Source organism: Rhinoderma darwinii, chromosome 6, assembly GCF_050947455.1.
Source record: "Rhinoderma darwinii isolate aRhiDar2 chromosome 6, aRhiDar2.hap1, whole genome shotgun sequence".
In the NCBI taxonomy this organism is placed as follows: Eukaryota; Metazoa; Chordata; class Amphibia; order Anura; family Rhinodermatidae; genus Rhinoderma; species Rhinoderma darwinii.
Window position 1 is genome coordinate 41892291 of NC_134692.1, and position 15388 is coordinate 41907678.

The following is a 15388-nucleotide window of genomic DNA, read 5'->3' on the forward strand; positions in this document are numbered from 1 at the left end:
TTTTTAATTTTTTGATATTTATTTCTGAGCTGCTGTTAACAGCATTTACAGGTCTGCTTTACAGCAGCCACATGGAGCATAGGAGCCTGTAAACTGAAGCTGACCCATTGACATTTATGGGAGAGCGTTTTAGGCATGCTCTGTGACCTGTGCAGAGGTCATTGTGCAGGAAGGAGAAGGAGGGGTGCTGTGTCCATCACCTATTATCGGTGGTGGATCCTGTGTTATCTATATAGAGATGTTATTTTGTAATCCTGCCTGTGATGATAATGAGATGACTGCTGAGAAGTGATCTCTACAGAACAGGAAGGATCTGTCTATTGTGAGACTCAGTGGTCAGCGTAAAAACGTCAAGATTTTAGGGATTATTTCTTAATCTAGATAATGACATTAGAGGGAAAGAAAATCACCATAAATTCTTAAAAATATATTTGACATAAAAACTTAATTTAAACAATAGGACATTTCCTGATGACCCATTTCTTTTATAGATGTACAATACTTTGTTTCTTTAACTGGCCGTTAAATTCATGTTCTTCTCGTCCACTCTAGCCTAGAGGTGAAGCAATTCATGACTTTCTATACAAGATCATGACAGGTCTTTGTGCTCAGCACTTTGGTTTGTCATTTGATCACAGGTTGCAGCTGTTCCCTTGGCAGAGAAATATTATCTAATTGAGCCTCCGTCTATGGGTTTTGAAACGGTGTGCCACAGGAGCAGCTCTTGATAGCATCATATCTGTGACTGTCTCCAGGGTGTGTGATTCACCTGCTGAGCTGCGGTGAGTCACCTTCCTGCCGACGGAGGCGTGCAGCGCCATACGGAGCATCTTTGGAACACGTTATCCTGTCTAATGAGGGAAGCAGAAGACAGGCTGGAGTGGGCGGCAGCTTCGGGGACATGAATGAGCTTCCGATGACACCAATACGGTGACAACAGGTTGAGCTCGCAGCCTTTCTCTGACGGAAATAACCCCACAGTCTGGCTTTTACTGTGCTCATATTTCTAATGAGTGTGTACCATATATCTTTTAGTATAGTATTTTTACTCCGCCACTATTTCAGAGTCGCCTAGGAAGATAGGATTTCTAATGTGAGAATTCTAGCACTTTGCTTTTTTTTTTTTTTGTCCTATAAATACTGACCATCAGATATGCTCCGGTGTTACCTGCTATGAGGACATATGGCACTTGTCACTGGTTGTGTACAGGACGTTTATGAATGAACATCCAACTGATGGACTGGCACTGGTCCTGTGATGGAAAAAAGCGGAGTTTGCCATCTTTCCTGCATGCTTAGCATGTCTCGTATACAGAGCAAAGAGACACTGGGTGAGTATCTTTCTCCATTTACTCCATTCAAATACCTAGGCCTGCTCTGTCTTTAGGGCTTGCACTTGATCTAGTGCTCCCCTGCTAAACTTTTCATGCTAAAACAACTTCCACAAGGGCCATTTTTAATAATCCAGCATATTGCCGGTGATGGACAATTGGGATTATTTTTTGGGGTTTCTCTTTGCATTTACACGTTACGACTGTTGCAATGTTACGAGATTAGAAAGAAATTTAAACAGGTCAGGTAATGATCAGATCCAGTAGATCCAATATTGATGATCCTTTTTGCGTGATGATTATCAGTATAATCTTACATTGTTGGCGTGATTTTAGTAAAAGGCTGTGTAAAATTTAACAGCCAATTAAAGCATTGCATAAAATACCAATTAGTCTGGTACCTTTTTATAGTCCAGAAATCCTGATAATCTGGCGTGCAACAAAAATAATCCCGTTTCAAATTAACCGGAAATAATCTGAAAGGGCAGAACTTTGTAGACTCCAGCAGTCCATGACCACCCTGGTAGTTCACAATGAACTTTATAAGTGTCCTCATTGATGTGATGGCAGTTTTATTTATTTATCATCAAGAGCCTTGAGGGAGCAGATAAGTATATATTATACAGCATGTGGGGGACCATAAATCTGGTGCATTGTCAGTCTCGCAGATCACAGATGATTGGAGTTGTACTATATTTGGGTCATAGTTGACAGTACAGCAATGCTATGTGGAATACTTGACCATGACCAAAGGAATACAGCCCATTGCACATGAGATTTCCTCCAGTTTACCTGCTGAGCTGCTATGTTTTCTTCTGCAATGATGGAAACACCTACTGTATCATTATATTTAGACTTGTTTTTGTTCATACCCACATATAATATATAAATACAGTAAAATTCCTGTAAAGTGTTTTTCCCACAAAACGCACGTATCCCCTATCCACAGGATAGGGGATACATGTGTGACCACTGGGGGTCCGACCGGTGGGACCCCCAGCGATAAGGAGAACGAACGGGGGACCTAAAGTGCTCCATGAGAATGGAGCGCTCATGCGTGACAGGCGCTCCGTTAAATTCTATGGAGCTGCTGGACACAGGCCCCGGATGTCCCATAGAAATGAATAGCGCGCCGGTCAGGCACGCGCACAAGTGCTGGGGGTCACAGCAGTCTGACCCCCAGCAATCACACACGTATCCCCTATCCTGTGGATAGGAAATACATGTGTTTTGTGGGACAACCGTTTTAATCCATATTAAGTTATATACACATTTCTATGATAATTTAATTGTAAGGTTAGAAAACGTTCAAGAAAACAGCCAAGAATATAATATCAGATATAGTGTTGGATTTTTAGACTACTGGATGCCGGATTAAAGGACTTTTCTATTTATATATAACACCCTTTGTTATGCTGCCGCAGGCCTCAATAACATATGTCAATGATAGATTAAGCATAATTGTGAAAACATGCAGGCAACTCCCAAATGTAATACTATTTCTTTATACCCTTCATTTTTGGATTATTTTTTTATTTATTTTGTTTTAGAGTTATGATCTCTATGTTCACACAGAGTTTTTTGCAGGAGGAAAATTATGCCTCAAAATTCCGTTCGGAATTTCGAGGCAGATTTTGATCTGCCTGCACGCGGTTTGCCGCGATTTTCGCTGCGTTTTTCACTCGCACCCATTGAGTTCCACGGGCAAAAACGCTGCGAAATACGCTTTCTCTGCAACCCATTTATGTCAATGGGAGGTCAGACGCGTAAACGCCTGAAGATGGGGCATGACGCTGCTTTTTACCGCGAGTGTTTTTCACTGCTCGTGGGGAAAAAAACGCGTCAATGGGAGACATATTCGGCCGTTTTTTGGCACGGTTTCCGACGCGGTTTCCTCGTCAAACTTGTAAAAAAAACTCAGTGTGAACAGGGCCTATAAGTTATGATCATGGTTTGATTCACACGTTCCATTTTTGTGACTTTTTGGTGCAGTTTTTTTCTTGGCCTAAGCCAGGAGTGGATACAAAAGTAAATAAAAGTATAAAGGAAAGACCTATATTTCCTCCTTTCTATCCACTACTGGGTATGGCTCAAAAAACTGATACGAGACTGCACCAGAATGTACATGTGAATCCAGCTTAAAAATGACCCGTCACCACTCCTGACGTTTTTTATTTTAGTAATTCCTTGCATTCCCCATGAAATAACCATTCTGGAACATATTTTTTCTTAAAACTCTTCGTTGTGCCATCGCTCTGTTATTCCTCCTAGAAATTTATGAATAAATTGACTACTGGGTATTACCATTCCCCTTATCAAAGGGGGCGTGTCCGTACAGTCTCACTCTGTCAGCACTGATTGGACATTGTCCGTTTGTGTCGTGACTCACCCCCCCAACTGATAACTACCAGTTGTAAATGTCGTTTCTGAATTTCTAGGAGGAATAACAGAGGAACGGCACAACGCAGAGTTCAAAGAAAAGATTTTCCTGAATTGTTTTATTGGGATACAAGAATTTACTAAAACAGACATGTCAGGAGAGGTGACGGGTCCCCTTTTAATCTTAGTTATGCATGACTGTAGTTTTCCCATTCTTAAATTTAAAATTGGTTGTGTACGGGTGATATTCGATGGTGATGTGTTTTGCGCTGCTCAGGTGTATTGTATATAACCTGTGTCCTCTTCTCATTTTTTGTATCTCTGTAAATGAGAGCGTTCCTCATCTGAAGCTTCCACGTTGATGGTTTATATTAAGCAGTGCTTCTCTCATACTCTTGTATTGGGTCATTTTCTTTTGATAAATGACGTTTTGTCTTCATTCTGTTCTCCCCATGTTGGTTTTTCATTCAGTAACCACCAACTACATCAGCGTCCTTCCTTCAGAGACCACTGTGTCCTGGATTGTGGGAAGAGACGCTGTGGGGAAATGTGCCCTATTATAATGGCACAGTGCGGAAGGCTCCATGGCTATGCTGAATACATTCTTTGTGTCTCTGTTAACGTCACCACTCAAACTACTTTCGTAAGCCTCGGGAGATAAACCCAACAGAGCAGCTTGGGGACTAGGAGCTGGGGGAGCTCCCCCTGGGAAAAAGAGAAGCTGGCTTTGTTTTCAGGAGGGCTCAGTGTCAAAGTCCCCTCACTGACATGCCTGACCCTCCCCCGCCTTCCTGTCAACTCTTTCTAACAAGTTTACTCTTCGGGGTACTTGGTGAACAAGAGTCACAAGTGACGCACCAACCGCTGAACACAATGGTTTCTGATTGTGCATCACATCTATGCAGCTGCGTGCCCTTATAATGCCTATAATTTTCTGAACTTTCTGCTGGCATATAGTGGAGCTTCCAGCTTTCATCTCATCCTCCACATCTACAACATTCAGCAATGGCTTAATTTCATCTTATTAACACTTTTTCTGCCAATACTCCCAAACTATCCACTGGCATATTGCAGATAACCGAAACGCTCGATTCATCAGCTCGGCACAATTTAATTTGGTTAGATCATGTATTTCATTGGATAGTTACGTTTTTTTTTTCATTTGTTGTAGCTTTGCATTATTAAACGTGACCCAATATTACATATGCCGTGATTTTTATAAAGGCAAATGTTGTGTCCACCACTGATGTACAGATAGCTGAGGGCCTCTGGGCAAACACAATATATGGGCCCCTTGCCCTCCAATATCTCATCCTAGATCATCCCCTTATGTCTCTCCAACAATTCATAAGTATTTGTTAGCCAAAAATGTTTTAGCCAAGGAAAAACCATGCAATGTAATAGACAGATGAAGGGTGCTTTAAGGCTCCCTTACATAATTTCTGGGCCCCTGTGCAGCTGCACAGGTTGCACCAATGGTATGTCCGCCGCTGTTGTGAGACCGCTGACTTTGAATGAGGACTGTGACTCGAATATTGCAGTTAGAGCTTTGGATCTGGTGTCATATGGAAGCGAAGATCTTCCCCTTGAAGATCTGATTTAGATAGATGGAAACATTTGTAAGCATAGAGGAGGTTTAAGAGAGCCAGGGACTTAAAACCATGTTGTGTGGGTGAGAATGGCTGCTCCAGCATCCTAAGTCAGAGTACATTTTTGGGGTTTCAAAATGTTTTTTATTTTTTTTCTCCCATAGTTGATGTAAGTGCTGCACTGCCACTCCAAGTGGCTTCCGGCACGCTTCCTATGGACCTTCGACTGGATCCCCAATATGCCATCTCTGGGTCAGAGGGCACTGGGAGGGAGCAGCAGCTGCAGCAAGAACTACTGGCGCTGAAGCAGAAGCAGCAAATCCAGCGGCAAATTCTCATAGCCGAGTTTCAGAGACAACATGAGCAGTTGTCAAGACAACACGAAGCCCAATTACACGAGCATGTAAAGGTAAGAGATGAAATCAATGAGTATACTCCGGAGAGTTTTCTGAGGATATTGACTTGTCATTAACATGATTGGGGTGTCACTTAACAGCAGCAACAAGAGCTTCTTGCTATGAAACATCAGCAAGAGCTTCTAGAACATCAGAGAAAACTGGAGCAACATCGGCAGGAGCAAGAGATGGAAAAACAGCAACGGGAACAAAAACTAATGCAGCTGAAGAATAAAGAAAAGGGAAAAGAAAGTGAGTAGAGGACAGATTGATGTTTGATGCAAAACAGTTTGTGTCAGGGAATTGCAGACCGGCACAAATAGATGTTCTCTCTGTCAGTATCCGTGTTACTTTACAGAAAATGCTCAAAATAATCAAGAGGCATGCAAAACTTTCTTAATTGTCGGTTCCATCGTGCAAAATGAACTGAAATGGTGGGAATAAAAGAAAAAAAAAAAGATCACCCCACTATCGAGCTCCTTATTTTTCCGGCAAGTAGTTGAATTAGCTGGGCCAAGACGTGGCTGGCTATATATTCACCTGCAGCGGCCTCTACAGGAGAAATGTTGTATTACATGCAGCCATTCAAATGAACCGCAGTCCATGTAATACATGGGTGGACCTGGTTTGCAAAAGCCACTGCTTGTTAGCATCTCTCTGCCTATAGAGGAGTGGTGGGTCCCGTTCGGGGCAACCCCCCCATAATGTCCACATTCCCTAACAAGCATATAGGAATATGTGGTCAAGATGAGACATCTCTAATAATGTGAAGTATCATTAACCAGTTGTGTATGACTATTAGGGTATGTTCCCACGTAGAGTCAAAAACGTCTCAAAATACGGAGCTGTTTTCAAGGGAAAACAGCCCCTAATTTTCAGACATTTTTTGAGCAACTCGTGTTTTTCGCCTCGTTTATTACGGCCGTTTTTGGAGCTGTTCTTCATTGGAGTCTATGAGATAACAGCTCCAAAAACGTCCCAAGAAGTGTCCTGTACTTCTTTTGACGAGCCGTCTTTTGACAGCGACGCGTAAAATGACAGGTCGTCGGCACAGTACATCGTAAGACCCATTGAAAGTAATGGGCAGAGGTTTGCCGACGTATTGGAGGCGTTTTTTCAGACGTAATTCGAGGCGTAAAACACCTCCAATACGTCTGAAAATAGGTCTTGTGAACCCAGCCTTATTATTCCATGCTCCTTCCATATTGCGTCGTGTTAATTTTTTTTATTTTTCCAGATTATTTTGTTGTGTTCATTTAATGCCTATTTAGGATGTATTTGGTATTCCTTATTCATTTATCTGTTAAATTGCTCGATTAGGGTCTATTCACACTGCTATTTGCAGCGTATGGAAGATTTACCGCTGACTGAAGTCTCTGACGTCTGCCACTGGATAAGCATGCAGTAGCATATGTCGCCTGTAGGCTCCCATTATTTTTATTTTTTAATAATTCTAGTATTTATCGACTACGCTATTCCATACAGTTGGATAAAAAAAAAAAACATTCCTTTTGGCATCCGACAGCTAAATAGAGCCCTGTGGATAAGTTCAGTGTATGCCCTGGGAGTTTTCCTGGAACAAATGCCGAACATACACTGCAAACAGCCTGACTAGACCCGAAGTTGAATGTTTTTCATTTGATATTACATGACCAAAAAGGAAACCAAAATCTGATGATCTTTGTTCTGTGTGTTCACAATTCACATTTTTTTGGCTCTTACACGTTATTTGCAGGTGCGGTGGCAAGTACCGAAGTCAAAATGAAGTTGCAGGAATTTGTCCTGAATAAGAAGAAAGCTCTTGCCCACCGGAGCCTAAATCACTGTATGTCTAGCGATCCTCGCTTCTGGTAGGTTATGACTTTTCTTTTTTTCACTACCTTCCCTGTTCTTCTCTATTAGGTCATCGGATTCAGAATTCGCTCGTTTGTCAGACACTTATTATATTCAATGTATTATTTTCATAATGACGATCGTTTTTGATGTGGATATTCTGTAGTGTGATTACTACTTCTTTGAGAACATTGACTTTGTTACAATACTTTGTTAGCAATTGTAAAAAAAAAAAAGGGGAGATTTTTTTGTTTTTTGTTTATGCATATGGTTTTTGCTGGATGATTCTGGATAGAATAACTATGTTAACTACACTATTCTATCCAGCAAAAAAAAAAAAAACAACTTCTCACCATTTTCCCTCCATTGGTATAATAGGAGCCTATGGGCACGTTTGAGGTATGCGCCAGGAGCTTTCTGCATACTGTAAACGTGCAGGCGAAATGTAGTGTGACAGGGATTAAAGAGAACACCTTGTGCTGTAAGAAAATACTTTTATTTACATATAAACGGAATGGTACAATACTGCGCCATACAACACTATAAAGAAAAGCCACCTGACCTCGTAGAAATGGTGTATCAAACTTTTACACAGTAGAGTCAACCTCATTTGGAAGTCATTTAGCATTTCCAAATGTTTTGGGATGTTTGGAAATCCGTGTACCAAGATTAAGGCTAGCCATACATTTCTTACGTCTTGTTCAGTCGACAGTTCTGCCTTCCCAATTCTCCCCCATACACATGCACGCTCGGCCGAATGTGCATGCGTACTCAATGGGGAGAAGGAGTAAAGCCACTGCCATGTTGGACTTCAACATGCCCGGCCCTTCTCTCCCCTGACATATGCCGGAGGAGGTGTGACGGAACACGGCCAAACACATTGGATGGTTGGCCGGTCCCGAGGAAATCTGCGGGTTTGGTCAACGTATATATCTAATATCTATGGCCACATTAAGCCCAGGCAAACATGGAAAGAACTTTTACATTTCATGTCGTACCCAGGACCCTAGCACCACAATTCTGAAGTGATAATCGCTAAGCCAACATGTGGCGCTAAAGTAGACAACAGCGATCAAGAGTGTGTCTCTGGTTCTAGTGGATTAAAGAATGTCTTACACCAGGGGGAAAATGTTTTCTGTGTAGATACAAGGACTCTACATTAAATTGCACCAGGCCAGCAAACTAACATAGGAGTGTGGGGCAGAACCCTTTGAATGGACAAATCAAGATCTGTGGTGGTCCCTGGGCAAAACATTTAAGACTCCGAATCCTCTCCCATACTACCAGTATAGAGTGCTCAACTAATACTGCCATACAGTGACCACATAATAGTGTGTTATCGGAAAACACATACGTGCTACACGGTGCCCGAATACACTGGTGTATAGTGTCTGAATAATGCGGCAACTAAGGCCTCATTCACAGTATGCTTTTGGCCTACAGTTTACTTATACGCCAGGATAGGCTCCCAACGTATACGTTAAACGTAGGCTGTGACGGATGCCTAACAGTGGCGTCCGTCACCCATAGACTACTATGTCAACCGTTTCATGTTTACGTCATGAACACTCATGACCTTTTCATGATGTGTACGTTAAATGGATGCCATTATAGCCTTTGGGTGACTGATGCCAGCCACTGTTAGGGCGTAGGGCAAAAACGTGATGTGAACAGGGCCTAAGACAAATTACAAAGTTTGAAGAAGACCCACCAAGGATCCAGTGGTCCATGTGTGAGGACTAGTTGGTGAAAGACCTTGGACAATTTCCCTTTTGCCCGTGCTATAAATCCGCTCGGCGTGTTTTGCATGTGCTACAATCTGGCCTTGACTCTTTGTCCGAACTCCACAGGAAGACTCAACATAGCTCTCTGGACCAGAGTCCGCCACCTCAAGGTGGAGTGTCCGGCTCATACCACCATCCTGTTCTTGGAATGTATGACTCAAAGGATGACTTTCCATTAAGAAAGACAGGTGAGGGATCTGGTTACATGTCCACACATTGTTTGTGTTCATCAAGCATTTAGTTTTTCTTTTTAAACTGATCCAAATGAAAATAGTGCAAAACCTATGTAAACGTATACCCATCCTTTTTGGATCTGTTATTCAATTCCATTATTAAAGGCTATGTAAACCTAGAGATACAAATCCTGCTCCCATCAGGTCCGCGGGACTGACTGGTTCAGTGACAGCGGGTCCTGCGTTTCTCTGACATGCAGGATCCACCTGTAATCTATTACATCTAAGTTCATAACTTAGATGTGATATATTACAGGTGAATCCTGCATGTCCGGGACCCGCTGACACTTGACCCGTCAGGTGCGCGGGACTTACGGATTCAGGTAATAGCGAAAGATACCGCTGCTCTGTATACAGGAATCAGAGCAGCTGTATCTCAAAAAGTATTTTTAATAAAGACTATTTATAAAGTTGTGTTGACTGACTGACCTTTTTATAAAAAAAAAAATCACATTCAAACGTTTGCATAGCCTTTTACGAAAAAAAAAGTATACAAGGGTATTTGTCTCTCTAAAAGGGTGTAGTAGTCTGTTTTTCTGTACCCCCACATTTGCTAGACAACACTTTTAGTATATGTTTGCATTATAGAAGCCTACGGGTACACTACAGTATACATCTGTATACGGACATATATGCCTGATTTAGGCCAAAAACTTGGCCTAAGCGGAGTCTTATTTATTTATAAGACTTTTGGTATTGTTGTGAAGGATCTACTATGTACACGTACAGCGTCTGGAAGCAATATCTCTCTCTCTGTGTGTGTGTGTGTGTGTGTGTGTGTGTGTGTATATATATATATATATATATATATATATATATATATTATATTTATTCACTATGCTTTTACTGTGCATGTGGTGTAGACTGGTAGGCCAGTGCATTAATTACATATTTAATCGTGTTTGCCTCCTGTGAGTCCTGCTCTTATTGATTCCCTTCACTCTCATCACTCCCATATTTATACATTTGTTATTTTCCTGGTCTCTTTGCCTCTTCACGCCGCCCACAACCTCCATTCCCATTTCCCTGTGCGTGCTTTACAAGTAGTTACAGGAATGCTTGTAAATAATTAATGTAGCAATAGTATATTTATTTGATGTGGTCTTCTCAGGCAATGGGCTGAGCTGGTTCCGTGGGTTAAGCCAGGTACCAGCGGAAGCTTTCACCAGTATTATAGCTATCGATTGAAGTTAATGTGGATGTTGAATTTCCAGCTACTTTCGAGTTCTTAGTGGCTACTCAGACGTGTGAGGACTCCCTGGATTTGCAGCAAAGTGTCTAGTTATTAGTGCTAGTAAAACATTGCTTAATGCAGTCAGAGCTAATTACGTGTGTTTGCGCTACACAGGACGAAAAATAACCCAGACCTCTAAAGTGCCCGTCCGCATATCTTGCTCGTAAAACTAAATAGTACCTAAAAATACAGTTCGGTGATCTAGAAAGGAAGACTCTGTAACCTCAACACCTATTGTTGCACATTTGTATCATCACTTGAGTGTTTTATAGAATGGATCGCTGCTCTAAAACATTCGTACAATGTTAGATTTTCAAGAATAAGCCGTGCTTTTGGGTAGATGTTGATGTTTATTTTCTTACTATGTATTCCTCTTGTTTTCTGTGCTTTTTGGTTTTATTTAGCATCTGAACCCAATTTAAAGTTGCGCTCCAGACTGAAACAAAAGGTGGCAGAGCGCAGGAGCAGCCCTCTGTTAAGACGAAAAGATGGTCCTGGTGTCACTAGCCTGAAAAAGCGTCCCCTGGATGTGTCCGGTGAGCGTCTTCATCTCGCCTTTCACATTTTTTAAGTTACTTTTAGCGTTTGACATGTCATTTATGAAAGTGATGAGTTATTTCTGCCTTGGATTTTGTTTTCTTGTAGATTCTGCATGTAACAGTGCCCCTGGTTCTGGTCCCAGCTCTCCCAACAACAGCTCAAGCAACATCACCACTGAGAATGGCATTGCCGGACCTTTAGGCATTCAGTCAGAGGTACACAGGTTTACAGTGGTTAACGTTGCGATCTCATGCATGAAGAGGAAAAAAATATTATTATTTTTTAAACTACGATATCAATCAAGTATAGCGGATGACCTGTAACTTTCTACGTGTGGCTATATACCAGATGTAGCTGGAGAATTTTATTCGCTTGTTCTCCCCAGTAGTACATGTACTTTTATTCTTGGGTATCTAGAGCAGTCATTTTATTGACCGTGTTTGTGTTAATTTTCTTTTCTAGGCGTCATTGGCTCACAGGCTGGTAAACCGAGAGGGATCTATAACCCAACTGCCACTCTATACCTCGCCATCTCTACCCAATATTACCCTTGGGCTGCCTGCTACTGGATCTGCCAATGTAAGTGTTTTTTTGAAAACCACCACTAGGGGTTAAGTTACATCATAGAGATTTTTACAGGTGTGCGTGCGCATGTAAAAATCTGCAGCAAAAGTTCACGTCATTCTATGTTAAAAAAAAATATACAAAGTTGATTCTAATATAGTTCAGAATTTCTAGGACTGCCCTAATGTACAAATACTATAAAACATGGCGAGCAATCTCTTATCCTGCACATTTAATCTTATCTCTTCCATCAACACCCGAATGTGCAATATTACATTTTCTCTCAGATTCTGACCAGACTGCATGCCCGATCATTGGCCTGTGTAAAAAGGACAATCAAGCGTTCATATGAACACTCGTTCTCGATAATTTCCCCGTGTAAACAGGGCAACGATCAGTCGATGAACGAGCAAATGCTCGTTCATCGCATGATTGCATCTTTTATGCAGTGCTAAACGTTATTGTTGCTCCCAAGATGATGGAAATGTATGGGGACGAAAGATCGCTCGTTCCCATACATATCCAATCATTGCTTCTTCTGAAGGGAGGACTCTCTTTCACGGCTCCTATTGGCCCGTGTAAAAGGACCTTTAGAAAAACTGATGGATATCTACTTTTATATTTGTAGTCGTGCAACCAGGAAAAGCATTGTCCAACACTAGTCGAATACAGCGCCGGTACCCCTAACTCTATTCATCTCAGGTGGAATACCTCTTTCGGATAGATTGGCTAAACACTGCCTTGCAAAAGGAAAAACAAATATTTTACGTGGCAATTTTGTCAGAACTTTGTCACTGCTACTCCGCCAATCCATACGCGACAGCTTGCGTGGTATTCCTTAGAGCTTCTGCATGGATGAACACCTGTCTGCTTGACTTTAGGGTGGGTGGGAAGGGAGGTTTTTTTGGGGGTTTTTTTTTTCAGTTTTCTGCTTTCTTTTTCCTAATTGTCTATGCTGATAGATCTTTACTGAATAAGTGCATATATCCATAATACTATTTTTGTTATATTATGTATAATATGTAAAATGTTATAAAAAGAGAAGTATACAAATATGAACTCCTTTAAAAATTATTTTAGCATTACTGTGCTTGTACTGATATTTAAAAGTGAGCCATTGTACATCAGCAGCATAAATGCAATTCTGCAGGGGATAAAGCAGTTCACTTAACAGATATTGAGCTAAAACCTGTTTCACAGCTTTCTGTATTTATCCAACTGAATAGATTGACATTGTGTTATGCCACCACTTACCCCTTTTATATTGTCTTTCTATTTCGATCTTCTGTTTTTGCCCTACTCACATTCTTCTCCCATCTTAAAACTACTACTAATGGTCTGTGACCATACAATGCATGTTTAGTGAGCTATTTCAAGGTCTTGGAAATCAAGGAAACATAATTAAACATTTATGTAAATTTTATAATGTTTTTGTTTTCCCCAATCTGTATTATTAGGGTGGATGTGGACAGGATTCCGAGCGCCTTTCCCTGCCTACCATCCAGCAACGACTCTCCTTATTTCCTGCTGCTCACCTCACTCCTTACCTTGGTGCTGATGCAGCAAACTCCCACAACTCCCTCCTGCAGCATATGGTTCTTCTGGAGCAGCCCAGTGCACAGAGCCCCTTAGTAACAGGTCAGCACTTCAAATTATTTTTCCTGTCCCTATTCTAAACTGCACATGAATCCGCAACAGCAGCTTTAGCAGACTTGTTTTGTTGTTTTCAGGGTTGGGGGCACTTCCTCTTCACTCCCAGTCCTTAGTGTCCACTGATCGTGTCTCCCCCACAATCCACAAGTTACGTCAGCACCGCCCATTGGGCCGTACACAGTCTGCGCCGCTGCCTCAAAACTCTCACGCTCTCCAACACTTGGTCATCCAGCAGCAGCACCAGCAGTTCCTTGAGAAGCACAAACAGCAATTTCAACAGCAGCAGCAACTACACCTCAACAAGGTGTGTGCCCAACTTCTTCATGTGCTTACCTAGGAGCTGTCGCTCACATTTCTCCTTGTCTCTGAAAGCTACTCTTAAGTATGTACATACGTTTGGAGCAAAAGCTACTTAAAACGGTTTCCAAAAATTATTTTAAAGGTGTTTTCTGAGACCTAAACAATGATGGCATATTCTCAAAATAAGCCATCCGTATTGGATTTGGTCCCTTAGCCCCCCGTCTAGCAGAAGAATGGGCTGTGCCATACATATGACTGTGGCTGTCCCTGGTACTACAGCACCATTCCATTCCGAAGATTTCTGTAAAAATCCATTTAGCAAGTTTTTAAGATTTTATTATAGTATTACTGTGTAATTAGCAATGATACAAGCAAAGAAGCTTCTCTGTCTGTATCCCCATGACAACACTCCCTGGCTTGTTCTCACAGTGACACTGTGCCTCATAGCAACTAAGCAGATTAGACAGAATTTTTTTTTTCTTCATAAAAATACTTTATCGAGATCATCTCGGTGGTGTTATAAGTTGTACACTTCCCAACACACATAGAGTTATGAGAATTGAAGTGCGATGGCTGATTTCTTCCTGGTATACGTCATCTGGGCAGTAGGTAAATCACCGCTGTGTAATCTCCGCTTTATTATTACCAGCTCACTCATGTCTGCACTGAAATTGTGGGATATGCGATGTATGTCTCTATCTGTTATGGAGATATTCTGACTATAGACATTTAGAAAATATGCGATCAATGTCTGATAGATGGGAGTCCCACCTTTCGGGGAAGTAGGTGTCCACTGAGACCTTTTTTTGTATATGAAGCCAGGTGACCGCTTTTAGAATAAGGGGATGCAGTGGAGTGACGTGCGTGACCCTCTCCATTATTGGAGATACAGAAACAGAAGAACCCAAAAAAAACTAGAGCTTCACCAAAGTATGCTTCTCCCATAATATTTACTTCCAACATTAGAAATGGAAAAGAGTCAATATTTCGTTTTATCTCCATTCCCCTTATATCAGACGTTGGTTGTTTAATATAGTCCTCCTTTGAGGGTGACTCCGACACTGTCTTCTCATTATGTGACACTTCATAGGTTCAGTTTTGTGTCCTTAGTTTCTCTCTAAGCTAATGGTATCACTCTCCTGTTCAATTGTGGCCATTTACTCCTTTGTACCATCATTCAGTTTGTGTTGTAATGTTGTTTTTTCTCTGCTCTCGGTGCTAGTTTTTGTTTTTTTGCCCATAATTTATCGACATGAGCTTATATTATCCTGTTGTTTTTGTGTTGCTCCAGATGATACCTAAAGTCAATGAGGTTTCTCGACAGCATGAAAGCCACCCTGAGGAAACTGAAGAGGAGCTGCGTGAGCATCAAGCTATACATGAGGATTCATATATAGAGCATGGATCTGATCATAAGGACCTGAGCCTTGGAAGTGTTGTGCGTGTGAAGCAGGAAAGAGAGGAAAGTGAAGATGAAGCCAACACACAGGAGCTGGAACATCACCTTCAGACTGAACAAGACCTCCTCTTCAGACAGGCATGTGATCCATAAA

The 15388-nt window shown here is 41.5% G+C and overlaps 1 protein-coding gene across 6 annotated transcripts in view; it reads left to right on the forward strand.

Annotated features, from left to right (window-relative positions):
* The window catches only part of HDAC4 (histone deacetylase 4), a 166289-nt gene that overhangs the window by 120278 nt on the left and 30623 nt on the right, over positions 1-15388 (forward strand). For 5 of the 6 annotated variants that reach the window (XM_075829581.1, XM_075829582.1, XM_075829580.1 and 2 more), the window contains 10 exons: positions 5464-5708; positions 5796-5946; positions 7430-7544; positions 9378-9499; positions 11183-11314; positions 11424-11533; positions 11781-11897; positions 13340-13520; positions 13613-13839; positions 15127-15372. In XM_075829581.1, coding sequence (XP_075685696.1) covers positions 5464-5708; positions 5796-5946; positions 7430-7544; positions 9378-9499; positions 11183-11314; positions 11424-11533; positions 11781-11897; positions 13340-13520; positions 13613-13839; positions 15127-15372 — 1646 coding nt within the window. The remainder of the gene's footprint in view (positions 1-5463; positions 5709-5795; positions 5947-7429; positions 7545-9377; positions 9500-11182; positions 11315-11423; positions 11534-11780; positions 11898-13339; positions 13521-13612; positions 13840-15126; positions 15373-15388) is intronic. The other variant, XM_075829583.1, reaches the window with a different exon arrangement.